The sequence below is a fragment of the Dermacentor silvarum genome, chromosome 1 (assembly GCF_013339745.2).
Source record: "Dermacentor silvarum isolate Dsil-2018 chromosome 1, BIME_Dsil_1.4, whole genome shotgun sequence".
Taxonomy (NCBI): domain Eukaryota; kingdom Metazoa; phylum Arthropoda; class Arachnida; order Ixodida; family Ixodidae; genus Dermacentor; species Dermacentor silvarum.
Window position 1 is genome coordinate 97,912,134 of NC_051154.1, and position 27,392 is coordinate 97,939,525.

The 27,392-nt window shown below is 47.5% G+C and overlaps 1 protein-coding gene across 1 annotated transcript in view; it reads right to left on the minus strand.

The window, feature by feature from the left end:
• The window catches only part of LOC119433262 (trafficking protein particle complex subunit 8-like), a 142,644-nt gene that overhangs the window by 78,725 nt on the left and 36,527 nt on the right, over nucleotides 1-27,392 (minus strand). The window contains exons 8-12 of the mRNA XM_037700413.2: nucleotides 25,801-25,959; nucleotides 20,350-20,456; nucleotides 19,032-19,182; nucleotides 2,840-2,943; nucleotides 938-1,214 (exon numbers count right to left, since the gene is read on the minus strand). Coding sequence (XP_037556341.1) covers nucleotides 938-1,214; nucleotides 2,840-2,943; nucleotides 19,032-19,182; nucleotides 20,350-20,456; nucleotides 25,801-25,959 — 798 coding nt within the window. The remainder of the gene's footprint in view (nucleotides 1-937; nucleotides 1,215-2,839; nucleotides 2,944-19,031; nucleotides 19,183-20,349; nucleotides 20,457-25,800; nucleotides 25,960-27,392) is intronic.

Below are 27,392 nucleotides of genomic sequence, written 5' to 3' on the forward strand. Positions count from 1 at the left end.
CATTGTGTAACCTTGCATGGCAGTGCAGCGTCTGAGCCTACATTCGAGGATGGCTTCACCTTTGAACAGTGTGGTATCAGCACAGCACAGAGGTGTATCAGCCTCTTCTTTCGTTGTCTACACAGTAGTCTATTAAGCACCAGTAAAATCCCTATCCAGGCACCCCACGGCTTGTCCTGTAGAGATGTGTGTGTTTGTGTCCGTGACAACGTATGCAAGCCACATCGCACCTGGGCTCCACGTTTTATGCATACTGTACATGTTTGTTCAGAGAGCTTTCGTTGCTCTCGCACCACCTAAATCATACGTGGGCGCTATCGTTTCAAGTGAAAACTCCCGCAGTTCTTTAATCATGCAACTTAAGTGCGACACAGCATCCGAACCTGTGTCCAAGGAGGACTTTATCCTATAATGTGCAATTGCAGTGAACCACATTCCAGCTGCTCCAGCTCCGCAGTTACATGCCGGCGACGACAAATGTAACAAACGAAGCTAAAATAACAGCACCGGTTGTTGCACACGACGGCAAACACGTCAGTGTTTCAAAGCAGATACAAATTTATTTGCTTTTTGCTCGTGTATAGGCTGCACCGAAGAAAATCTGGCCTAAATCTATGAAAGAATTGTGGTCCTTACACAAGAATACACAATATTTAGAATTGCAAATAAAAACATGCAATCAAACAAAAGTGTTGAATGTGTTACGTGTGTTGAATCAGCCACTTGTTGGCCAGGTGAATGTTCATAGCAATGCATTACATTACATATCAATGCAGTTCTCTACACATACCCACTGCAAATGAGGAAATCATCAACATCACACAAAGCAAAATTTTGGTATGGGTGAAGTAGGGAGAATTTGCTCAACTAAGGAGCTGAACTAGGATGTCCAGGCAAAGGATCCTGTGTGGAAATGACATAAGTGGCTGGGCCTAACCTGGAGAGCCTGAGAATAGGCATGCAGTGCATGGCGTCGATGGGCTGCCTTTGCAAAGCGGTGCCCAGCTAGCACCAGGTGAAAGGCAAATTTGCGTGGGCAGGTGGGTGTTGCACGCAGGAAGCATAGGGCTGCCTGCTCCAGTAGCAGGGCACTGCGGAGGTCTGATCCCTCACTGGTAAGCCGGATCAGTTGTCCAGCTGCCACTGATGCCTGGTTCACCTGCCATAGGCACTCAGCACTCAGTAGTGCTGCTCGCGTCGCAAGCTGCGGCACTCTGGGAGGAAAAGAGAGACCAATGATTAACAAACATTTCAGATACACCCAATAAGACCCCAAGCAATTGCAGTTTCTGCATACCGTAAACCCACAAGCATCCCAGGGCGTGACTTAAAAAGCAACAAAATCTTAGAAAGTGATGTAAATAGGTACAAAAAAATTGTAAGCAAATGCACCTCCTGAGCTTCGCCCTTCTTTTAGTCTAAACTAAAACTTAATTTGACTGAACAAAAAAAAATTAGAGAGGAAATATGCAGCAAGATTTAAACTGCTAGGCTGAAAGAACCCCACATGCACATAGAAGCAACAGCAGGACCAAGGCATCTAGTTGATCGCTGTCAAAGATATCAGTGTAATCAACTTTTTTATAAAATGTGTACTGTGTAATTTTTAGCCAGAAGAGAATTGATTGGTCTTCGAACCAGTGTGTCTCAAGCAAGGGAATATGTGTTTTAGCACCACTTCTATTTTTATCACAAGAAAGAAATGGAGACCATTAATCAGAGCATGAGTTGTCATGCATGCATTATGAAATGTTTGTTTGATACAGTTTCTGCTCGATGTAGCCCAGTGTTAAGTAAAGGCCAGTTGCATTTGTGATGTCATTGTCTACTCTTCGTGTCTCGCATGCTAGTAACACGTCTCACAAAAATAGCAGGGCTTTCTTTCTCAGTCTGCAATTCACTTTTGGTTTGACACCCTAGTTGGAAATGCAGCATCCTATATAAGAGCATTTTCAGTTTATTAAAGGATAGCAGCCCATGTGGTCTCACTAATGAAGTCCAGGACATGCTACTACGAGGAAAAAAATTTAAATGACGAAACCGAAAAGCAGAAGATAATGTTGCAACTTAGCAAAATTAACAAAATTATCTGTGGACTTCAACCACTGCCTTGTGTGTCCAAAGTAGGTTGCTGTTCCACTCTGCTGCGATTCAAGACAGTAAAGCTACCTTTTGAGGATGCTGGTATTCATGGGTGTACAGAGGCTGCTTCCTGCCACTGGCAGTGCTGTACTTGCCGGCTGAGCTTCAGATGGTTGCTAAATAGCCAAACTAGCTACAGGAATTTTTGTGCATCTTTGTTATGCAGCTTTTGTCTCACAGAGGACTGAACTAATGTATCAAATGCTGTCAAATATCAGATAAACAAAAATGTCAGACATTTTTTACGTCTCCAACAGCATTTAACAAGAATGTCAGTTGAACTAATAAAAAAAGAAGTTTCACATTTAATCTCTGCCTGAATAGACATAAAGCGCTCTTTATTGACAAAGTGTTGATTATGAAGTTGTTTATTATAAAGATGCCGCAAAAAATTGGCACCTGAAAGACAAAATGACGGTGGAAACGTCCAGCAGACAGGCAGGAGGAATAAAAAATATCACTGTTTACAATTTGTGACGATTATGATTAATAGATTTTATTGGCGCAAGAGCCAGATATAGGTTTACGATTTGTCTTACACCTTAAACATAACAATAATGCACACGGTATTCCTTCTTATCCAGCCTCAGAATCTGAATGAAAAGTAACGATATTGTTTTACACACACTAAATGGCAACTGAGGAATGGGATGCTGACAAGTCAAGCACTAACCAAACAGACCCACTTTTAACTCACTTGCAGGTGTTGAGGTAGAGGTCAATAGCAGAATCCATATAACGTACAGGGAAGGGTCTCTGAGCACTGACGCCAGCCATGAACACAGCTAGAGCAGCCATTTCCTGCAGTTGAACAATATAAGCAGTGTGCATTTAAGATTTCATTATGTGTGCAAACAACTGACCCATATTATGAAGCAAGGCCTGCCTGCCAATCTACGTTCTGTAACTAGGATAAAAGATTAACGAAAAGACCTATATCATAAATGGTAAGGTCAGTGTGCTTTTTGGCTTTTAAGACTGAATACATGCAGCACAAATACACAACTATAACCACTGGAAAAGACTACTGCCTCAAGCTTCTTTCACTTGCACAATTAGAATTTTTTTCATTGTACCAGCAAAACAGAAAATTTGGCAAATTAATAACGGTTGAACATATTTATATATGACAATAAATACGAAGCACATGTAGAACCAACACACATATGAGCACAATACTTACAATTTAATTTTTATTAGCAAAGGCATCACCTTAAATAAAAATCAGAAGCATGTACATGCACTCAATTGACTGAACCAAGCATTGGAGAGAGGAGTGAAGAAGCAATGCAAGGAAACATTATGCAGCTCCAACGTACATGGTGGAATATATACGCCAAGCTTTAGTGCAGTTAATGAAATTCTATATACAAGCAAATGCAATGTGTACAGCTGTTTACTTTTATTTTCATCCTATACAACATGTTCAAGCGATGTATATGTTTCCAAAAACCAAATCAGGTGGATCGATACACGAGAGATGACACAGTGATGCCACAACAACAAAGGCAATGTACGACGCTTGTGGAAGGGAGAATGATGATGAAAGGTGTATGCACAGACAAGCATGCCACCTATTTAAATACATTTAAGGATTCTATACCCCTTGTGCCACAGTGGCACACACCCATTCCAGCAGATTGGCCAAGAAAGTGCACATACTAAGTAGCCCAAGAATGGAGTAGCCTAAGTTTAAGTAACTTGAGAAAAAAACACCTTTGAACATCATGTGCTATTCCATTAAGAAATTACGTATTAATTTTTATTTCCAGTACTTCAAAGGCCCCTGAAGAGGTTTTTTACATGAGGGGTGGGCTGTTCTAGCACATAATTTTTTCAGTGATGCACTTGAAGTGGGTTGGATTTGATTGAAGCACTGCGTTGGCGGGAAGGGCCTTCGATGTTTAGATGAAGAATAAGGAAGCATGGGAAACAGTATGGGTAGAGTGTACTAGATTGGGGGAGTGGGTCCAATGCAGGCTCCCCGCTGAGGCTTTTTTTATTGAAAAGTTGGTGGCGCCACCGTCGCACTCTCCTGAATGAGCGGCCCTGAGCCAGCGTCGGACACTTGTCGCGTCGGAGACCCTACCGCAGCTGCATGGAACTTTGACAGGCATTTCACTCTGCCGCTTCTAGTTTAGATACTCAGTGGCGGCAACACTGTTACTATTCCCCACCGATCTATTGTAAATAAAATGGAAAAAGAGAGGTGGAAAGAATGCAAATGACGCAACAACGCCGGTGCGTCTAGCAGACAGCTACTCAGCCCGTGAGCTCACCTCAGCCAATGGGCGCTGCCGAAACAGCCGGAGCAAACGTTTATTGGCCGGAGCTTCAGAATAAGGCGATTGCAGCGCCACTAAAATTTAAACTTTTCTTGCTTCACCCTCGGCACTTGCCAAGCCGTCCGCTGGACCCACTCCCCAATTGTAGTACACTCTAGTATGGGCTTGAGATGGGTATACGCTCTTGTCGTGATTGGTGCAGCTTGAGTGGCAGTAGGCTGGTACAATGTTACCTGTCTGAGGTGATGTGTTAAAGAATTTGCGAAGAGAAAGACTGGCGACTTGGCGACATGATGCAAGGCTGGAAAAGTTGGCTTGTGATTTAAGTTTCGATGTGCTAGAGGTGCATGAATAATCAGAAAAAAATTTATTGTACTGCATGGCTCTGCGCGGATTCAAGCATGTTAATATGGTTATGTTGGTAAGGATCCCAAAAGGCACATGCGTATTAGAGTTTAGCCCTGACTAGGGAGCAGCAAGGTACAAGTTTGACAGAGGGCAGCATTAATCGGATATTATGACAAAGGAAATGAACGCAATTAGCTTCAGTAATGTTGCCTATGTACGGAGACTAAAATAGATCTGCATTCTGTATGCTTTACAGATACCTACAAGCTGACATTATTTGTACAGGTTTTATGTCATGAATTGCTGTCTTATTACACAGAACAGAGGTGCACTCACTGAAACTACTACATTAGCCAACATGCAGTGCTCTAGTATATAAGCCAGTTTGCTGGAGCCTAGCTCGCATGCCTATAAGGCAAGAAACCAACGACATAGTCCAAAGTGAGGGGAGGTAGGCAAATAAAGCTTCGGTTTAAAATACAGGGTGTGGAGATGGGTTTGCACAAGGCTTACCCTACGAGCGACGGTCAGGAAAGGGCACGACGCTCCTCCACTCCGCAACGCACAAAGGCGCTACGGCAGGGTTCGTCGACTCTCCGACACGGCGCAGAGAAGGCTCTGAAGTCAGATCGCCAACAAACACGGGTTTATTCACCCAAGGTACAGCTCAGTGCTACAGTCACGGCTGCTTACGGGCCAAGGCTCGCCGCAAGACCGATCGAGTACGCGCGCCCGCTGCGCTAGGGCTAACCGGGTAGCGGTCCGCCAAGCGCGATAACGAGGAGTCGAGAGAACAAAGGTCTCATGTAACCACCTCGTAGCGAGCCTGAGAGCCTCTGCCGCGGCGAGGAAGCGCTCAGCGGACGAGAGCTCGGGGGGAGAGGGTGCCCCGGGGCCGCCGCGCGGGAGGCCAATCAGGGCGCGTCCCGGTGACGTGTTCTCGCGGGGCAAGTCCAATCCCGGGGGGGAGAAGCACGGTTTGCGCGGGAAAGTAAGTCCGGCGCGCTCTCCATGTCCGCCATGTTGCCGTTACGGCGGCGGTTCCCGAGGATCGAGCTAAGCGCCACGCGCGAGCTGGGGGACGAGGCCCGGGAACGCACCTCGATCCCCACATTCCCCCCTCCTAAAGACCGAGGCCAGCCTCCAAAGTGGCTGACCGAGGCCAAGTGGCAAGGTTGACTCAGCCAAAGAGGGCTAAGCCAACAGGGCAAAGTCCAAGAGGGTGTCGTCGTCTTCCTCAGGACCAGGACAGGGAGAAGGGGCCACAGCAGTCCAAAAAGGTGATGACGTCGCTTCTCTTGACACAAAGCCAGGGGTTTGCCTTGGCCACCAAAGTTCCGCACACTGGAAGGACCCCCTGCCAGGTGGAAGAGTCAGCAGCCCAGGTAGGACGGGGCAGGGCAGCACCATGGTTCAGCCAGCAACACTCGAGGTCCACCGGACTGGAGCAGCCAGGAACGCGCGAGGCGTGGCTGCCATTTTGGCACAGCAGCCACCACAGAAGTCACTGGGCTCCCCGGATTGCGCAGGAACAGCAGGCCGGGATGACCGGCAGCCAGGTCAGCTGCAGAAGCCGGAGTGACCCTCCTCGGCCAGGGGTCAGCGCCTGATTGGGGGCCAGCCACAATTAGCGGCAGCCTAGGCAGCAGGAGGCAAGGCTGGCACGTGCTCGTGGCCCCAAGAGGCAGGAGTCATTCATTGCGGAAGGACCAGAAGCAGCAGGCCTTGAGGTCAGCAACAGGCTGGCATGGTAAGACCAGGGACAGCCGGCTTCGTGGTCAGCAAGACTGGTGGCACAGTGGAGCCAGGCGCAGGGAGCAGACTGGACGACGCAAGGTGAAGGACAGGAACGCCCCCCGGCATAGCCGGCGTGCCAAGGAAGTTGCCCGCCTGACTGACAGCCCAAAAAGGGGCGTTTGCCAGGCTGAGGCTTGGGCAACACATAAGAGGGTATATTAGGCCACATGGGCCTGTCACCGCTTCGGTGTGCGCCCTTGCACCGTAGCTACATTTCTCCATTCACCGGCATGGTAGGGAATGAAGTCCAGCTACCTGCTAGTGGGAGAAAGCTGACTAGGCGCGTCAGAAGGCGGGTGAGCACGAGAGGGTATATTAGGCCAAAAGGGCCTGTCACCACTTTAACGTGCGCCTTCGCACCGTAGCTGTGTCTCTCCGTTCATCGGCGTGGTAGGGAATAAAGTCTGGCTACCAGCTGGTGGGAGAAAACCTGCCTAGGTGCGTTTCCGTAGGTTGTACCGGTGGCGTGGCCTGGGGCCAGCCGTATCACGGTTTGCCTGCGGTTCGTTGACCGCCTCCCCCTCTCCCCAGTTGTTGCTACGGGCAACGAAAGGTTTGAGGTCCGAGACGTGAACTGGATCGCCGACTGGTCTCCCTTGGGAGCCAGCCAGCTTGTATACCAGAGGGGACATTTTGGTCTCCACTCGGTACGGGCCCAACCATTTGGCCGACAGGGAGGCAGAGATGCCTTTGGCGGCGTCACTCAAGACATGGTTGCGTCTGAGGACGAGATCGCCGACACCATAGTGCACGTCCCTATGTGACCGGTCGTACTGGGCTTTTTGTCCAGCTCGCGCTTTTGCCAGGTTGGAACGGGCCAGGTCAAGGGCCACGTCCATCCGTGAGCGCAGTTCCGCCGCGTAGCCGGAAAGGCCGGCTTTCGTGGCGCACGCCCTGCTGCCGGTCCGCAGAACGCGGTCCATGGGGTTTGGCAGCTCTCTCCCGAAGTTGAGGAAAGCGGGCGTGTACCCAGTCGAACGGTTCACCGTGGACCGCAAGGAGAAGCCTATCTCGTTAAGACAGACATCCCAATCCCTATGTTGCTGGGCAAAGGCCGCGAGCAAGGGCTTGAGGTTCCGGTTAATCCGTTCTGTCGGGTTGGCCTGTGGGTGATACGTGGTTGTCTTGCGGTGCTTAATGCCAAAGGCAGCACACGCATCCACGAACATCTTGGCCGTGAAGTAGGACGCGTTGTCCGTTATCAGCTCCGCCGGAAAGCCAAAGTGGTTAAAGACCTCGGTCAACTTGTCCCAGATTGCGCATGCCGTTAACTTCCGAAGGGGAAAAAGTTCAACCCATTTCGTGAAGTGATCTGTGACAGCCAGGAGAAAAACGTAGCCTCGCCGGCTTCTGGGAAAAGGTCCCATAATGTCACAGGCCGCGACTTGCCAGGGTAGCTGGCTGTCGATTGGCTGCATGAGCCCGGGGGGTTTGCCCGCGCGAGGCTTCATACATTGGCACACGCGGCATGAGCGGGCGTAGTGATGAGCGTCACGCTTCATGCCTGGCCAGGTAGCGGAGCGGCACAACTTTTGGAAGGTCTTAAGGCCACTCGCATGTCCGGCCACCCGCGAGTCGTGGAAATAGCTCAGGGTGGCTTTCCTTAGACTGCGGGGTATCACCACCTTGAAAGACTCCTGAGGAGCCTCTTCAAATGGGATATAGCGCAGGAGAGCTTTATCGGCGTCAAGCAGATACGTATCCAACGTGCCCGCAGCAATACTAGCTGTCCGGGTACGCCCGGCGGCTTTGCCACCCCACTCCTCTTGGGAGCTCGGCTCTGGGAGCTTGTCAAGGATTTCTATTTACAAAACGGGTCGTTCTGCTTAAGCAGATACGGATCCCACGTGCCCGCAACAATACAAGCTGCGTGGCACTCGGCGCCAACAGGAATACCAGCTGTCCGGGTGCGCCCGGCGGCTTTGCCGCCCCGCTCCTCATGGGAGCTCGGCTCTTGGAGCCCGTCAACGATTGCTATTTACAAAATGGATCGCTCTGCTGAGCCTTTAGCAGCTCTTGCCTGCTGAAGACAATACCCGATGAGGTAACGGGATCCACCAGGTAAACGTCCTCTCCCGGGGCTGGCAATCCGAGGATCGCTTCGCCGTCGGGGGTCGCGCCTTTCGAGCCATTGGAGACACAGGCTCCGGTCTCTACTAAGTGCATGAGGTTCGCGCCTTTTGAGCCATTGGAGACTGAGGCTCCGGCTTCTACTTGGTGCGAATGCTCACGGGAGTGGCGGACCAAAGGATCGAACGCCGAAACAGGGGCTCGCGACAAGGCGTCCGCCACCACGTTTGAACTCCCTTTCCGGTAGCGCAGAACAAGGTACCACTGCCATGTCAACGCCCAGCGCGCGAGGCGGCCCGATGGCTCGCACAAGCGCTTAAGCCGGATTGTACGTCTCCACGGCAAACGGCACGTACGCTAACGCCAACTTCCGGAGAGCAAAAAGGACCAACGGACAGGTGGTCTGCTCAATGCACGACCGACCGAATGGGGCCAGTAAATGGCAAAGAGAAGAGCTGGGCTGCCGCTCCGACAGGCGCATGAGGCCTCACATGACCGGCAGACGGATCGACAGCGGAGCGGGGTGACTCACGCACGTCGAAAATGTCGCTCGGATGCGCGTGAGACAAGCGGTAGGCGGAAAACGCGGCGACTTTGTCGGCTGAGCGGGGTGGCTCGCGCTCGACATTGCTTCCCAGCTGCGCTCGGGACAAGGAGAGGCCAGCGAGCAATTTGCACCAACAGCGAGGCAGGGAGGCTCAGCTGCGGCGCACGGGACACCGAACTGCGCTCGGGACAACGGAAGGCCAGCGAGCGAGCTCGCGCCTACGGCGTAGCGGGAAGGCTGCACCGCGGCGTATTCGTCCGAGAAATGCGCTCGGGACAACGGTGGGCCAGCGAGCGTATGCGTGCGAGCATCTAAGCAGGGTGGCTCCGATGCGGCACATGGCGCAGTGAACGACGCTCGGGACAAAGGGAGGCCGGCGAGCGTATTCGTACCGGCATCTAAGCAGGGTGGCTCCGATGCGGCCCATGGCGCGGCGAACGACGCTCGGGACAAAGGGAGGCCGGCGAGCGTATTCGTGCGAGCATCTAAGCGGGGTGGCTCCAATGCGGCACGTTGAGCGCAACTGAGCTCGGGACAAAGGCCAGCGAGCGGAGACAGCACGCTGGAGGGGCTAGTAGGCACCTGCTCCCCGCGCGTCTCAAACAGTTGATAAAACCCGTAACTGGCGTGGCTATATAGGACTAGCGTACACATCCGAGCTGTCGACATCACCTAGGGCGCTCCAAGGAAGGGATCGCTCCCGGTGGCCGAAAGCATAGGGTCGCGAAGGCGAACCTACCTCGTGCTATCGGTGTCGTTCGCTCCGAAGGACGATAAGTCCAGAGCCAGGGAGTCAGGCAGGAACGAGGGCCGTGAAGGGGCCTGCTCTGATGCCATGCCGAAACCACGTTGGGCGCCAGTTATGTGGAGATGGGTTTGCACAAGGCTTACCCTACGAGCGACGGTCAGGAAAGGGCACGACGCTCCTCCACTCCGCAACGCACAAAGGCGCTACGGCAGGGTTCGTCGACTCTCCGACACGGCGCAGAGAAGGCTCCGAAGTCAGATCGCCAACAAACACGGGTTTATTCACCCAAGGTACAGCTCAGTGCTACAGTCACGGCGCTTACGGGCCAAGGCTCGCCGCAAGACCGATCGAGTACGCGCGCCCGCTGCGCTAGGGCTAACCGCGTAGCGGTCCGCCAAGCGCGTTAACGAGGAGTCGCGAGAACAAAGGTCTCATGTAACCACCTCGTAGCGAGCCTGAGAGCCTCTGCCGCGGCGAGGAAGCGCTCAGCGGACGAGAGCTCGGGGGGAGAGGGTGCCCCGGGGCCGCCGCGCGGGAGGCCAATCAGGGCGCGTCCCGGTGACGTGTTCTCGCGGGGCAAGTCCAATCCCGGGGGGGAGAAGCACGGTTTGCGCGGGAAAGTAAGTCCGGCGCGCTCGCCATGTCCGCCATGTTGCCGTTACGGCGGCGGTTCCCGAGGATCGAGCTAAGCGCCACGCGCGAGCTGGGGGACGAGGCCCGGGAACGCACCTCGATCCCCACAAGGGACATTGCTGTCCATGTTTTGACCTTGTGCAGTATTGTACAGCTGCTTGTGAAGCTGCTTTTAAAAGACACCACAGTGTAATACTGACACCACAGTACTCGGAAAAGAGAAATATAAGAGGCTTGTTTTATACACAAATCACCAGAAATGTATGCGAGTCAGCCCTCTGTGTACCGAATGCAGCAGAGATTTTATATCTTAATCAAAAGTGAAATCATTTTTCCATTTTTGAAGTTTTGTTTCTTGGGGACGTGAACTGCCTTGCTTGTGTTGTTTTCTTGCAATGCTGGATTCAGTCAGATGAGTGAGTAACCTAACAAAAATTCAGCTGTAAGTGTAGCCCTCACTTGCATCACCACTCTTCTGCTTGTGCTCTGTACTTCTTAAGTTAGTTAAATATGCTCACTGGCACCCTTAAAACAATACCGAGAGGGAATTCACATGTACAGTACACCTCATGCATAACCAATAAGAAGAATTTCCCAACAGGATGAACAGCTGATGAACTAGCTACAGCCGTTTGGGCTTCTCCAAACTCAATTATTTTTTTTAGGCAGCACAAGTATTTTGTACTTTAGAGCAGAAATCTAAAAAATTGCTTCTTTTGTTTTTCTTTCTTTTTTTTTTAACGATCTATAATATTTGGGAGAGTAACAAGCAGACCATCAAGCTGCATCTGGAAACTAAATGCCACAAGGTAACTTTTCAAAGCAACACTTTTTGTATGAAAGCACAAACCACTAAAAACATTTCTTTATTGCTGTGCATACATGTGAATGCCATCTACAACTTTGTGCTGGCTATCATAGCAGTGCAATATGCATACAAAGGCTGTGTCAATTGGCGATGCAAACCTGGATGGCATTGTGGTGCCATTGTGCCCATCCCCTCCTATACACACATGTGCATGCACACACATGCACGCACGCACACGCAAGCACGCACACACACATACAAAAGAGAGAGCGGAACAAAATTTCGGCTATTGTGCTGTTGAATGGAAGCAGTATAGTATGCTACTGTCTGCTGTCGTATCTATGACTAGAAAAATAAATAAATAAAAGCATTTATCTACCCTTTCACAGTTCCTGTAGTACCATACAATAAAGACGAAAGAAGAGAAACAAATGGCAATGCTTGTTAGTTATTTTGTGCTGCAGAAACAATGACACTGAAATTCAACTTGCTCAACGTTCCATTCGAGCTACAATAGTGATGCACAGTTGCGCCAATGATGCAATACACAAGATGTGCCAAAAATAAATTCAACACGGGCTGCTAGTAACATGGGCTGCCATTTTGAATCATGGGAAGTCATTGATATCACTGAGAGACGAAACGCCATCTTGTTGTACAGAGGCTTTAGCATTTATCCTCAGCAGTAACTGAAACAATGAAGGTACAAATACTTCTAACAAAACGAGCATACCCATGGCCAAGCATTCACAGTAATGGGGTTAGGTCAAAATAGTTCACAGGGCTCTACCCCATCCATTTGCATCACTGTCAGAGGAACAATTCAGGCTATTATTTTTTAATGACAACACACAACTTGGTAGCAACCTTGAGAAGTTATCTTCCTTAACTCCAAAGAAGTTCTCTATGTGAAAAAGCTTAAGTCCCAGTTTGGTTCATTTCGAGCATAGAACAAATGTGCATGTATCTAAAAGACACTAAAGTGAATTTTCAACTCGGGGTTCAGAGCTCTGGTATAGGAAATGCAGAAAGAGGAGATTGCTTGAGGAGATTGCTTGCGACTCCGCCAGCACTGGCATAACTTCTGTGAGCCATAAATCAATAAAACACACGTTGTTGGTTAGTACCATTGTATATTTGTTGACCACGCCAACATTCAGTGCAATTGCGTTTCATAAAGAAAGAGTACTTGCAACATATTTTATCTGTGACGCTGCAAAAAAAATGTGAGAATGAACAAGTCACAGCAACAGTACCAACAACTTCATGTGAAATGTGGCCTTGGCTTGTGCTGTGCGATTCTCGTGATAAACAATTTGGACACTAGATGGCGCCTTGGCTGTACACGTGAAGTGACTTGGAACCCATGTGAAGAGCCCCTATGCAGAGGGATGCGCATGAGAACCTGCACTTGCACACGCTATAATGAAATGTGAGCTGACATCTTTTTTTGCAACCATTTTTGGCAATGTTAACAAGCTAAGCCAACACAAACATAGCTGAGCCAACCCAAAAGCATTGAGAAGCTCGGGTAGCACCTACTGTAATAATTATCACCAGCACTTTGTTCACGATTGGCATGTACAAAGGCGAGTATAAAATTATCTGCACCCCTGTTCTTAATAACATAACATGAACATAATTTTTTTAATTATGTTCATCACACTTTCTTATCAGCACTTTCTATGTGGGGTCATTGTTTCTCCAGTCTCTGTTGTGCAAGTTTGGATTTGCTTCTTTGATTAATTTGGACTACTGCACAAAGCCCAATGTATAATTTTTTCATACCCAGTGTTTATACCTCAAAATGCTGATTTATGTGTGTAAAACTTAATGCAAAACCCATGGTAGTGTTTCTGACATGCTCGCTGTTAAGTTTCAGCTGTGGATAGCTCAGGAAACAAATTTTCATGCTACGAAAAGCCTCAAGGCAGAGGCAGAAATTGTACAGAGCGCGAGGGATCACATCACACTGTTAATGTTTATTACCGCTCCACCTTTTGCGGCCAACGAAAATGACGGCAGCCTTAGTGCTCTTTTCAAGTGCAAAGATGAGACAACAGAATGACTTGACAGTGAGAATGGTCTGTCTCGCCTTGTCCTGTTCTGTTGTTTTGTCCTTGTGCTGCAAAATAGCACTATGCGAAACCAACTAGCCCAACAGTACGTTCTAGCAAATGACAATACCCATATCACGATCACTGATACAGTGAAGAATGTTACAGGTAAACCGAGATGCAATGAAAATAATACAAATATCCTACGAATATCTTGAATAAATAGAGATCGTTTATTCATGTATTTCATACAAAGCAAATCTAAAATGCAAAAAAGAGAAGGACTGAGTATATACCCCTCTGCCAGGCAGCATGACCTAAATAATAACACCCCTTATTCAGAACTAGAGGCAGTCATCCGCTCCTGACAGGCTAGAAAATGCCAACAGAAATACACCAAGTGAACTATGCAACAACATATTATATGAGAAATCAAGCAACATCATGCAAGAAGTCTCTAATTATGTACACTGAAATGCTGAATGTTTTAGTCCTTGAATCTGTCAAATCCGTCATGCGATACTGAGGCTTAATCTACACCAATCAAAATATATTGGCATTGCCTGCGTTTTATAAGCAACACTACAGCCCCCCCCCCCCCCCCCCCCCCCAGTTACCTGCCTTAGGTGTATCATACATACTTGGAGATGAACACCTCTCTAATAAAGATTGATTGCTACTAATGTGCTAATTTTTCCATCAATAAGCTAAATCGGCCTGGGTAAAATGAGATTTGACCCTTCACATTAAGCATCTTTGTTTAAAAACATTCCCAAGACGTCAGGTACCTTCAAGGAGCTGCTTCTGGTTTGCTTCCACAAAGGCTGAACATAAAGGGAAGCTGAAGAGGTTTTAGAATTTGAAGATTTACGGGGGTTTGGAAGGCTGACACAGTATAATTAAAGAGACACTAAAGAGAAACCGGAAGTTGAGCTTAAATGGTAGATTATGCTTTCACGATCACAGCCATACCATTCTTACTGCAAACAGATGTTTAATAAGCGAGAAAATAGCGAAAAACTGAAGGATAGGTGCTGACGCCCCTTCGAAATTCCCGCACTACACGTTCGTGATGTCGGAGATTACAAATGCAGGCCGGTCGCGATTGGTCGAGAGCGATTTATCGCTGTTAATAAAACGCAAAATGAAATACACCTTAAACGTACATAAACAGCATTTGCCAACTTTTTAAACCGTTTCAAGCGAAGAAGTACAAGTTTAGCACAAAATTAAATAAATAAGAAAAAATGGCATGGCGATGCGATACATGCGGCCGTGATAGTTTCGTAGTTTCGTTTTTGGTCAATGCATCGTCGCGCGCGCCTGTTCCGCTCCACGGTGTTTGGTTGCGTGTTGCGTGGCTCGAAAAACGTTGACTTCGCGGGATACAGCCAGAAAATACCTCGTGTGTGTAGTGTTGAGGGCTGTATAAATGGCCCAAGGCGCTTGTTCAGGGGCAGTCGTAGTGTTGACTCGATTGTATCCTTTCATGTGGTGTCGCGCGGAGAGCCCCTGCTCCCCGGCGTTCGCAATGGCTCAGTGCTCTGCCGATGATAAAACGGCAAAAGAGCCAGAGAAACCCATGGTGTGCTCTCTGCATTTCTCGCCCTTGGATTATGTGCATAATCTTGCCCTCGGAAAGTATCTTGGCGTGCCCCAGAGGCCAGTTCTTTCTCGAGCAGCTGTTCCCTCAATGCGGCCTTCATCAAAACCCCTACCGGTGCCCCTGCAGCAGCAAACTGGTGGCTCGGTGAGTGCTGAATGTCATTAAATAAAGCCACGAAATAACCATACTGAGTACGTGCACAACTTTCTATGCTTGTTCTGTCGGGAACATCGTCGCCTGGCGGACCGCACGCTTCGCCTTCCATCGGTGAAAACGAAGCTCTGCTCTCCGCCGGCGCGGCCGGCGGCTCACCGCCATCGCACGCGCAAACACCTACCGCTCGAGCACGGAGGATCATTTCCTGCTCCGTTTCACTGAATATAGGTGAAATGCAGTCCTGCTTCCCTGGCAAGCTCTTCGTTGCAAGGTTCAGCGGCAGCAACGGTATCCATCGCGGCGAACGCAAACGCAGCGACCATGCATGCAGCCATGATGCATCCAGCGCCACGGCCATTTACGCAAGCGGCGACGTATCATGGCGCATTCTGATTCGCTGAGAGCAATGCAATCTGTGACGACACTGTTTCAGCGCCAAATCTGGGGTGAGAGTAATTGAGGAAGAGATATTTGGTCTTTGTTTACGAATTTCTCCGCTAATAACTCATATTTTTGCACACAACAAAAACTGCATGCATTCCTGAAGGTCTTCTTTTATTCCAGCTGAACTTCCTGTTTCTCTTTAGTGTCTCTTTAAACTCCTGCAGTTATTTTCTCGATTATGCGCAAAGCAGCGCCGCAATCACGGTTTAAATTTTCGTAGAAGCTCCACGCCTTTCACGCGGCCAGCGTAGCGGCGAAAGACTGGATGCGAGGATGACGTCAATACAGGGGTCACGTGAGCGCTCTCATCGAATCACGCTCCTTGCCGATACCTAAGATGGCGTCACAATCATCTTTGCCATCAGAGCCCGTTAAACGACCCGCGGCATCTCCCGCAGACGCTGCAGCTTGTTTTTGCTAAATTAAAGCAACTAGTGGTGACTTCTGGACTGTTAAACTATTATTTTCGTATTCAGGGGGTGAAAAACTATAGTACTTCGTTGAAAGCGCACTTTTCTTGAAAAGTGATTCAGCTGCCCTTTAAGTTGTGGGAATCCTCGGGTCCCATACCCGCCGCACGGGCAGCGAACGTCGCGTCAAGCGCATGCGTGCCAGGGAGAGTTGGGAGAGGGGAAACTTTCCTTCCACGGGCGGCGCGCGGGAATCGCAAGCGCTATCAGCGCCACCGGGGGGGTCACGTGAGATCCCGCTGATATCGCCCGGGTCTCTTTGGTCTCCAGCAAGCGGCGACGGCGGAAGTCTCCGCCGTCGCTCCCGTATTCCCGCACGTGGTTAGTAAACCGCGTTCTTGCCGCGGCAAACGCCGCGGCCTCCCCGTATTCCCCAGTTGGTAAGTCGGAAGCCCTTCTTTACCTAGTGTATTATTCTCTTCGAGGGAACCCTCAGCGATGTCAACTATAGCTAGCTGGCATGCTCGAAGTGTTAGTTGCAGTCGTAATAAATGCTTTCCGAGTGTACACCTGGTTGTCGTCTATTGTTTCCTCGAGCTTGTACCGGACCGCGGTTGATGCGCAGGCATGCGCCAACCGCGGGGCTTGGTGTGTCGAGGCAGAGGGCCATCGGCAATCCCCACATATCCCGACAAAGTACACCAGAACAATGTTTGAGCAAATAAAGTAGAATTTGTGAAACTTACACAATGCTGTTCTGGTGTAAAAAGAACACTGTGTGCCTAAAATGAAAAAAATCTGGTGGCCAGATTTTTTGGGGGGCTTAATTGGTTAAGAGCAAACCACAAAGCAGTGTACTGTTGAAGTGAAAGCATGAGCGTGGGGCATCAGGAAATTTCCTGTTGGGGCAGGTCTGGAAGTGCCCAGTTTTACAAAAAATGACTTGCAATATGTCAGGCTGGGTCCTCTCTATACCCTGTGCAGTGTATGGAGATTGCTTCTGCTGGCATTCATAGCTAGCATATCCACAAAGTGTACACAGACTGCATGTGTGTTCCCTTTAACAGCGGATCACACTGTACATAGTCAGGGTCGCCACCTGGCCGGCTTTCCATCGACACTGACAATTTTTCCCTTACGGTGCTGGCTACCAGTTTGACCTACACACTGGCATGCCATTTGCCAGTTTTTCCTGTTCTCCCAAAATCAGTACATTATAAGCTGCAGTGCAAGCACTCTGACAGGCATTCATACATACTAGTTGCAAAAAGATACATTCCTAATTCATTAAACTTTTCCCTGTTGCAAAAGCGTTGCATCATTCAAAGTTGTGAGACTGAATGGTCCATCCTTCCACTTTCTTTTCTTTTTCTTCTGAGTATGCTTCTCTTCAATACATCTTAACGGCCGGTAGCCACTCACGATTGGTGCTTACTGCGTCAGCTGGCACGACCAGTTTGGGCCAAATGAGCGAAACAGACATAATATTTCTTAGTTTCCTTCCCCCCCCTCCCCTCACCGCCCACAACCCTAGACTACGATTATACCCGCTGTTCTTCTAAAATATTTAAATCTGTACCAAATTTTATATGAAGCGTTCAATATATTTCAATCATGTGAAGACTGCACTTAGCGTATCGTCACTATATCTTGTTTTCATTTTGTTTGTATTCTTGTATACAATACTGCTTACAAAAAGCATGTCCAGCCGCAGTTGCTTAGCAGCTATGGCGTTGCGCTGCTAAGCACGAGGTCACAAGATCAAAACCACAGCCGTGACGGTCGCATTTCGATGAGGGCGAAATGCAAAAACAGCTGTGTCCAGTGCATTGGGGGCACGTTAAAGATACCAATAATAAAAATTGGTCAAGAAAGGCACCGTTTCGCCCGAAAGGCGAAGCATTGATTGCAATAGCAAACTAGTGGACAGCTATACGAAGTAAGGATAGTAGTTTTACTGGCCGTGTAAACTTGTAAACATAGGCATACTAATTAATTTAACAAGCATGGTGTCACACGCACACAAGCAAACATGAACACATCTCTCTTGATGACCTGGGAAACTTGCTGTCAAAACGGTGGAGTGAGTAAGCGCAGCAGCAGCAGCAGCGAGCGAATCAACCTTCGTGCCGGCGCTCGCTTCAACGCCAACTAAGCCGCGAAAACACAGCGAGGGCGGACTGTGCCCCCGCCGCAGATGGCTTTCAAGATACAGCCGCCCCAGCGAACGCGCGCTGCGCAGAACGCCCTCCTCCTCCCTGCCCTCCCCCCGGAGCCTTGTGCAGCCATATGGCCTGGCAGGCGCGCATGGCCATTCAGGCTGCGCAGAGTAAAACGCTCCCCTCCCACCTCTCTTCCCTCCCTGCGGTGTGTTGCAGAAAACGGCACGCTTTCTTCGCACTTCCGTGCACAAGATTGAGCCTCGATTGCTGGCTCACCGTCGCACGCTTACACTCGCACATACAGCATACAGCATGCGGTGACGGTATAATCGCCCGTGGACTTTATACGGAGCCTTGCGGCGACGCCAACGGCAGAAATGCGCATGGAGTGTCCATATAATTGCTATTGCAATGAAATAATCCGAAGTCCCCCCCTACGGCGTGCCTCATAATTAAATCGTGGTTTTGGCACTTAACCCCCCAGAATTCAAAAAGCATGCCTGCTCTCCCTTCTGAGTGTTGCTTTTTTTTTTTTTTCTCTGCAGAAGTGGCAACTCTAGCCACCGTTTAAGAGCGGCCAATCCTGAAGGTAACATAGGCGGATTGCCACTCTGACCACAAACCAAGTGAAAAAAGAAAAAGAATTGAATATATTGTGACATTATCCCAGCCCAGTATGCTATGTTGAAAATGACAACCAAAAACAAGAAACAGGCCACGTAAGCAACTAGAAAATTGGCCCAGTAAAACACTACACAAAATTCAAGGTGCGAAACCTGTAATGACTTTGCGTAATAGCATCTACAGTTGGATCTTACCTGTGCTCCTGCCAAGTGCAACCAGGCACTGTCCCCACTGAAGTCTCTCTTAGCACTGTGATATGCTTGGTAGGCAAACTCATACAACTGGAACAGAAAAGCCAGATCTCCAAGGCGACGCACCTGCAATTCTGGTGCATCTTGGCCATACCTGCAGTCCAGACAAGAAGGCAAGCAGCAAGCAAGCAATAAGCCAAAGCTTTCTTATGCTGTGAAATGAATAGACACAAGTGTTGCTCAGTTACCTAAAATAAAAAAGAGCTGGGTGGGTGGGTGGGTGGGGGGGAGAGGAGAAAAATCATTCCGATGATATTTGGCACTTAACACCACTCTTTTAAATGAAATAGTTGCTTTCAAACATAAAGTCAAACATGAGTGTGATGCAACCTGAAATAAGAACGATGCCAAACACCACAGAACAATTTTTGTCACAGACGGACAGGCAGGTGGTAAGGCCTAAACACCATCACTTCATTCGGAGTCGCAACCAAAGTTGCCACATGGTACGGAGTCGACGTGGTATTAACTTTATTCAAATATCAGTTTGTGGCATAGTGCATACAGATCTAAAAAATTGAGAGGCACATGTGCCGTCTTGAAATGTCAGTTGCCGTTAACACTGGTTCTAGTGGTAGGTGGCAGTGTAGCTGGAAAGTACGAATAATCGTGCAGGTTCGAAAAACGAGGTGTCTGAAAAACCAGTCGGTGACTGTATTTAACATTTTTTGTTACCAGAATACACATTTTTAGTCACTTGTAAACAAAATCTATTTTGGTATAATTGATACCGTGTCGGATTCTGCAGCTTTGGTTTCGGAAAAATAATCACCTGAAATAAAGCATGACCGACCAAATTTTATGTTTACTTGCTATATTCTATAATTCGTAATATCCGTGTTCGTTATATTGAGGTTTGATTGTATATTACATCTGGTTTAAAATTTTTTTACACATATGTGGTCACATCACTTTTGAAAGTACATCACATCTTATTTTTATGACTGCAGCAGAGAGAAGATAGCGCATCAAGGCCATATCAGAATGCAACAAATGTCTGCCCTCGTACATCTAACAAAGCATCCCATATCTCACACATGCAATTCGTGTCAAGTGACATTAGTTCTTGCCATTTTTTTTTTTTTCACACCTTCCACTTCAGGCTTAAAAAAATATGCTAATTTTTGCAAGTTTCAGTAGGGTTCCAAGTTCACATGCATATAACAAATAAATACACACTGCATTCATGGTTAACAGTCTGTTATTCAAGAGAGCTAAAAAATATATATGATATATATAAAATATATATCAAAGGCCTTACACAACGGAGTTGACTGATGCATGCGGCCCCTGAGGATTTGTCTTGCTTCCAGCAAACAACTTCTTCATGCTCATAAATGATCTATGGATACCTTTCTTGTTTGTCACCTTCAAAAAATAAACGAAACAAGGTTTAACACTTCTCATAAAAGTTAGAATGTTCAAGTCAAAAGTGAAAGTTAAATAAAACTTGTTGCCGGGCAAGTTGGCTCATACTTCAAGGAAAACAAATATACTGTGCAAGATTCAAACAAGGACGAAGTGAGGGACACGGACTAGCGCTTGTCCATGTCCCTCACTTCGTCCTTGTTTGAATCTTGTGCAGTATATTTGTTTTCCTCAAAAGTGAAAGATACCTTTCACGCACACCCTGCCATGAAACAAAAAGAAAGTTATGTAAGCAAATGCACTATGGCTTAGTTGGACATTAGGTTTCTAAATCTAAGCAATGACATTTTAAAAGTGCAAAAGTGCTAGAAACAATACTCTCTTTTTGACATTCACTTCGTTTTCCGTATATATGACGTCCGAACAATTCATCACAGTAAATTACAAAAAGGTGCTACTCAGAGCAATGATTAGCAACATAAGTTGCACAATATTTACCAGAAAATTTTAGAGTGTAGTTAATTATGCAGCACATCTTGTAATCGTATGTATTTTGCTCAAACACTCACCAGCAACTGAGATGTGGGTGCAAGAAACTATCATGAATTCCACTGTGAGAATAAAGCAACACTGGGTTCTGTTGCGAGCAAAACCACAGAGTGTGTGTGCCAAAGTGCTCCATCGCGTCACCCAGCACCTCAGCGCCGGTCTGGCCTGGCGTCAAGGCTCACATAGTCTGCATGTGCGTATTACACGCCACCATGATGGTTCGTTCTATGGAAGCCATTGCTGCTGACAAGTATCTCACAGTAGCAGCCATGCTACATCACCGCTGGTGCGTCAATATCTACCGATGGAACTCCCACTGAGCCACGCTTGGCAGATGACGGACAGCTTGCGTTTCTAGAACTGAGAAAGCAATTGGCAAAAGCGAACGGTCATGCCAGCGAGCAATACGAGATGGACATACATACGGCATGGGTCTTGACACTATGTGAGCAGTGTCGAGGCAGTAGCTGGTGCAATGATGCAATTCGGCGCAAGCTTGCAGGGGCCCGTTACTTTTGCTCACGACAGTACTTGTACACTAGGCTTTCTTGTTATTTATTTTAGGTATAAACATAGACATCACACAGGTACAGATTAGTCATACATAAAAGAGGATATGCAAAACTCCATAAGCAGGCTTTCCCACAGAGCTAACTTTCCCTAAGAAAGATGGACGCATTCCTGCTAGTAGCACTGTTAAAGTCTAGACACACATTTTGAAACCTTGAACGGTGCGGGGAATGGATGACGGCAGGAATGATGTCACTGACCAACATGCTGACACTTCTATTACGATTCTAGCCAGAGGTCCCCCATCTTGGTTGCATCAAAAGGTGTGTGGAGAAATTCACTTACAGGTTTTGCATACTATCTATTACATAATTATTTTAATTAAATTCTGGGGTTTTACGTGCCAAAACCATGATACGATTATGAGGCACGCCATAGTGGAGGGCTCCGGATTATTTTTGACCACTTAGGTTGTTTTACATATGCCTAAATCTATATACCTGATCAATTTTGCATTGCGCCGTCATTGGAATGCAGCCAACGCTGCTGTGCTTGAACCCGCAACCTCGAGCTCAGCAGCACAACGCCATCCCTACTAAGCTATCATGGTGGGTTACATATCAATCACAGCAAGTACCATCACAATTAGGGTACCACCCTTGCTTAGAAAAAAGAAATCGGCATAACGTCAAGTGGCAACAAAATGCATGATGCTTAATAAAGAATTAACTCTTTCCGTACCGTGCCCATTGGGCATCGTTAGCCCGCTATCGATGGTTTGAAACAACGCTTTCGAGACCTTCTGCGCCGCTCCCGGACCCACTGCGCCATCGGACGTGAAGGAGAACTATATTCTTGTTTCCTCAGCAGTTCGCTTTTTTCCCGCCAGGTGGTAATTTTTGAACGCGCTCCGAAGTTTCACAATCGTCAAAGTAGAAAGCAAAAACGGCCGCCTCTAAGAGCGGTGCGCACGCTTCCAAAGATTCCAGATCTTGTGACTCCGCTGCTTCTGCGGATGATTTTATCTATGGATCAAGCAGCAGCGAGTCTGAAGATGCTGCTTTTTCGTCTGACTTTGACTCTTGAGAGCAATGACGCAAAACAGCACGGAACATCGACAGCTGCAGCCCAGCATGCCTAACTGTAGTGCTTGCAGTTAAATTTTTGTAGCGGAATACCTGTTCAATGAAAAATTTTGATTTTTTCAGAGCTAGTGTCTATTAGACGGCACTATATTTTGTATATCTCATGAAGTGATCTCAATTCTCATTACATTTTTTTCTTAGTAAATACAAGCGTGTCTTTACAAACTTTGTTCAATTTTATCCCACAATCTTGATTTTGGCAATTTACATCTTTTTTTTTATGACATACATCTTGTTAATAAAACTTTTATGCGTGAAAAGTGCACTCATTCTGCTTTTTGTTTATGTATTGCATAAAATATTGAGTGCAGTAGCTCCTTCAGAAAAATAATTCTGGTGTAACCTACAAAAAACACCTATTTTACCCATGGTAGGGAAAGAGTTAAGGAAAGTTTAAGGAATAAATAATGAAGTCGCATGGGACAGTATCTGATTAACAGAGTGCAGAACTGGAAAACCAGTAAGTGTATGATGGTCAAACCAGATGCATTGGCATTCCAGTTACTTTGTGCCTCAATGCATAAAACAATGTTTTGTTAAGAAAGTAACTGGAACGCCAATGCTTTTCTCTGCAAAGTTCGGGAATTAATATCTCGAAACTGGCGTCATCCTGAGAATTCATTCCAAGTGGATCCACCTTGCGAACTCCATGGCTAAAATGTGTAAATTGCAATATGGGCCATAAGGTAATTAGTTAAAAACTTAATTAGTGAATTTTTGTTCATTAGTCAATTCTGCATTTCAATTTTTTGTGCAAGTAATGACTGCCTCTTCGAGTAGACCAGCTCATGAGCTAGAATTGTGCTATCTGCCACTGGCAACCTTTCTTTTAAAATTTTTGTACAGTAAAAGCTTGATGATACGAATCTCACGGGGTCACGAAAAATATTTGTATTAGCCGAAATTCGTATCCACGAAACACAATTAAAACTACTGTCGAATCTCGATAATTCGAACTCGAAGGGGCCCGAAAATTTGTTCGAATAAAAAGGACGTATTTTTGAAGTATTCGTGCACCATAGCACGATGCACGAACGGTGCGAGTCGTGAAATATCGCGGCGCGCAAGCGCATAGCAAGCGCGGGCCACGAAACTGCCCACGCCGGCTAACGGTCGCTTCCCGATAACGACAGAAAACGAAGCTTCAGGGAGCGAGCGGGCGGCGCCGGCACACGGGTGTGCGCGGAGACCGTCGAAGATGAGGGAGGAGGGCGCGCCAGGGAAGCGGATTTGGCCGCGTCAACTCCGCTGCTTCGGTGGCTCCCCTCGCCCTCCCTCTCAACTCCCTCGTAGCTCTCTCACCTTCGACTCCGTGCGCACATCTCCGTGCGCGCCCGCCGCCGTGCTGGCGCCAGCTTATTTTAGCCGCCCCCTGAAGTTTCGTTTTCTGCCGTTATCGGGAAGCGAGCGTTTGCGGGCGTGGCAGTTTCGTTGGCCCGACTGTGCCTCCGCCGCTGCTTCCCTCTGCGCTGCTGCCGCAGCGTGCAAGGTCAACATGTGACTAGAAAATAGAGGAGAAGGGTTCACTGCCATTTTATCCGCGTGGCTGAGACGTCGGCCCTAGTGTGTGCTAGAATACGGTTGTCTAGAACACTCTAGTCGGCACGTACACGCTTGTTCCGGCGCGATGCAGAAACGGCGACCTTGCAATTTCAGAGAGGGCGAAATTTCCGCCGCCGCGGGTTCTTTTTTTTTTTCCCGTTCCTTCGCGCGCGGCATTGAGGGGTCTCTCCAGAGCTTTTGCTCTACGGCGGTGTCGGAGCAATGCCGGTCGGAGGCGCCGCCGCGTTATTTGGCGCGTTGCTAAGAGCATTGTCGGTGCGCGGTATGTTCAAAATAAGCGTGTTCGAATTAACGAGATTCGACTGTAGCTAAATTAAAGAATCAGAGGTGAACTCACTCAGGCACGTGTACGTAAAAAGCATTTATTTCTTGAAGCGCCACCGCTTCAAACTCTTCGCGCCCAGTCGCGGAGTCCGCGCTGTCTGGCGCCGCGCCTCCGCACCAAAAGAGGAGAGAAAGCGCGCGACTGCGCGCTGTTCTCTTTCGCGGCCGTCGGTGGGGCGGCGTTTATTCGTATCAACCGACGCAGGCTGAAAATCGATTCGTAACAACCGTTCTCTAGCACGTTGCAAGGTAATGGGGCTCGGCCGGGACCACAGAAAAATTCGTATCATCCGGAAATTCGTATTAGCCGTGATCGTATCATCGAGCTTTTACTGTACCTTTCAAAATTTTTGTTCGCTGAAACACCCTGTATATAGACAACTTTGGTCACTGGGTATGTGCACGAACAGGAAACTGCAGCACTTGCTTTGTGCACCTGGGTAAGTGCCATTTGGTATGCACCCATACTTGGAAGATCCCCCAGAATGGATGTGCCGCTGTGACACAAAGGGTATGAAGCCTTGTATTTAGATACGAGTCATACTTCTCTGTGCCCCCATACACCTCTGATCAACGTTCTTCCTTCAACAAGCATCATACATTTCCTTCATCCTCATTATGCAGACAGCTAACAGCTACAGGCGACAAGGCTGTACTCGTTTCATCTGCTACTGCTGCTACCTCTGTAACTCAAACAAGCTTCCTGTCCCTTAGATTCGATCACCGCATCGGATCTGTGCATTTCTTTTGTTTTCTTTCTATATTTGTCAAAGCTCTGCACCTGCATAAAGTTACAAATAATGTCTCGTTCTATTTGTGCTTGAATATCGAATACATTCTCTTAATCACTGCACAGCAACATTACCATATGGCTGTGTGCACTTGATACAGACTGCTTTTCAAAAACTTTTTTTATTCTGCATGCTAGATGCAACTACAATGTTTAAAAGTAGGATGTGAAGTTACATTGCCCATTTCAGCATTGAAAGAAATGGTCAGGTCCAAGCAAGAAAGCAAAAAAAATCTGGTGAAAGTTAATCAAGAGCAATGTAGTCACCGAAAAAAAAAAAAAAAAATTTTTTTTTGGGGGGGGGGGGTGAGGTGAAGATAAAAACCAAGAAAAGTATTTTGGGAAAATAACCTAAACGCTAAACCCTACACATAATGCATGTCGAAATTTTCACTTAAAAGCTCAAGAAGTACACCAAAAAACAGCTTATAACATCTCATGAAAGCTATTGACAAGCAAGCACCTGGTCATTGAGGATCCGCATTTGTTCCTCAACATAAGGAACCAAGGCTTGGCTGCAAAATTCTTGTATAAAGACCCGAAGGCGAGCTCGATCACTCTGCACGAGACAGCTGCCCAGTCGACTACCAGGCTTCCTCTGCCATCCCTTTTCTTCCACCAGCTGTATAAAAAGAGGAAACACAGTATTTTAAAATTCAGCAGTCTCAAAAAGCTCAAAGAACCTGAACATTGATACCTGTGCAAACACAGTTTTCGCATTAATGAAGTGATCTCAAATTGTCATTTAAAAATCTCTAATGAAGTGATCTCAAATTGTCACCTCACCAGGCCCCATCAAATATTTTGGTTATATACTAGAAGTCCTAAAGGACTGTCAAAGGAGTGCTTTACTGCAAGAATTTTTAATGTTTTAGCAGTATCCAAGATAGAAGCAATAAAAAAAAATAAAAAGATGTGAAGAGGTGAGCTAACCTCCCTGCAGCAGAGGCCCTTTCCTGTTGTCTAAACCAGTATCCACCAGCAACATTCCTCCTTTTGTCTTTTTATCCCTTGCTGTGCGACGCATTTGCAGAGTCAGTTTAGTGAACTCTGCATTTCACTGGATTTTTAAGTTTACACTGCTGCTCATGCATTGCAGGTGCTATAGAAGCAGCAGGTATCTAATGCCATTCTGCTGGCGGGGAGTGTAGCTCCTTTAAAAAGTGTGCACGGGCTTTGTTTCAATTTTCAGCATTTTTCTCAGCACGCATCAGTGTCATACCAGGGTTCTTCAATACTTTTCTTCTGGTCATAAAACTCCTGTGTAACGCTATGAGAGCATTTCATATAGCAGCCGCAGTGGACGCACTGTGGCGCTGGTGCAAGTAGAAGGGCATCAAAGAAGACGCTGAACAGACACCACAGGCGTTCTGGGAATATGCGGACTTTTGCGCAAGGGTCAGTCATTATCAGCATGTTAACATTGTCAGCAGAATGTGTAATTTGCCACACCGTTTCTATACAATGTTAAAGAATTGAAACGCCAACAATTTTGAAACTAAAATATATTGTTTTGTTTCCAGGTTCACTTGCATTAGCGGCTTAATTCAGACTTCAAAAGGCACACTTCGGGCTACTCCACAGTCAAAAACTGGCTACAGAGCAATTGCATGTTGCACTTCCATGTCATTAAACATAAAAGGTGTGCGTTGCTGATAGTAGCTGCTCGCATTTCAGTTTTTGCATTGTACATCTCTCTCCGTGCAGTGACGGTGATGCTTCGCAATAAAAACAATGCCTAACATTTGTTGTATGCCTGCTGTGGAGGTGGGTTTGCACAAGGCTTACCCTATGAGCCACTGTCAAGAAAGGGCACAACACTCCTCCACTCCACAACGTACAAAGGCACTACGGCGGGTTTCGTGGACTCTCCAACACGGCGCAGAGAAGGCTCCGGTGTCGGAACGCCAACAAATACGAGTTTATTAACCCAAGCTACAAGACAGCGTGGCAGTCACAGCGCTTACAGGCAAAGGCTTATCGCAAGACCCATGAAGCATGTGTGCCCACTGCACTAGGGCTAAACAGGTAGCAGTCCACCAAGCACGAGAACGA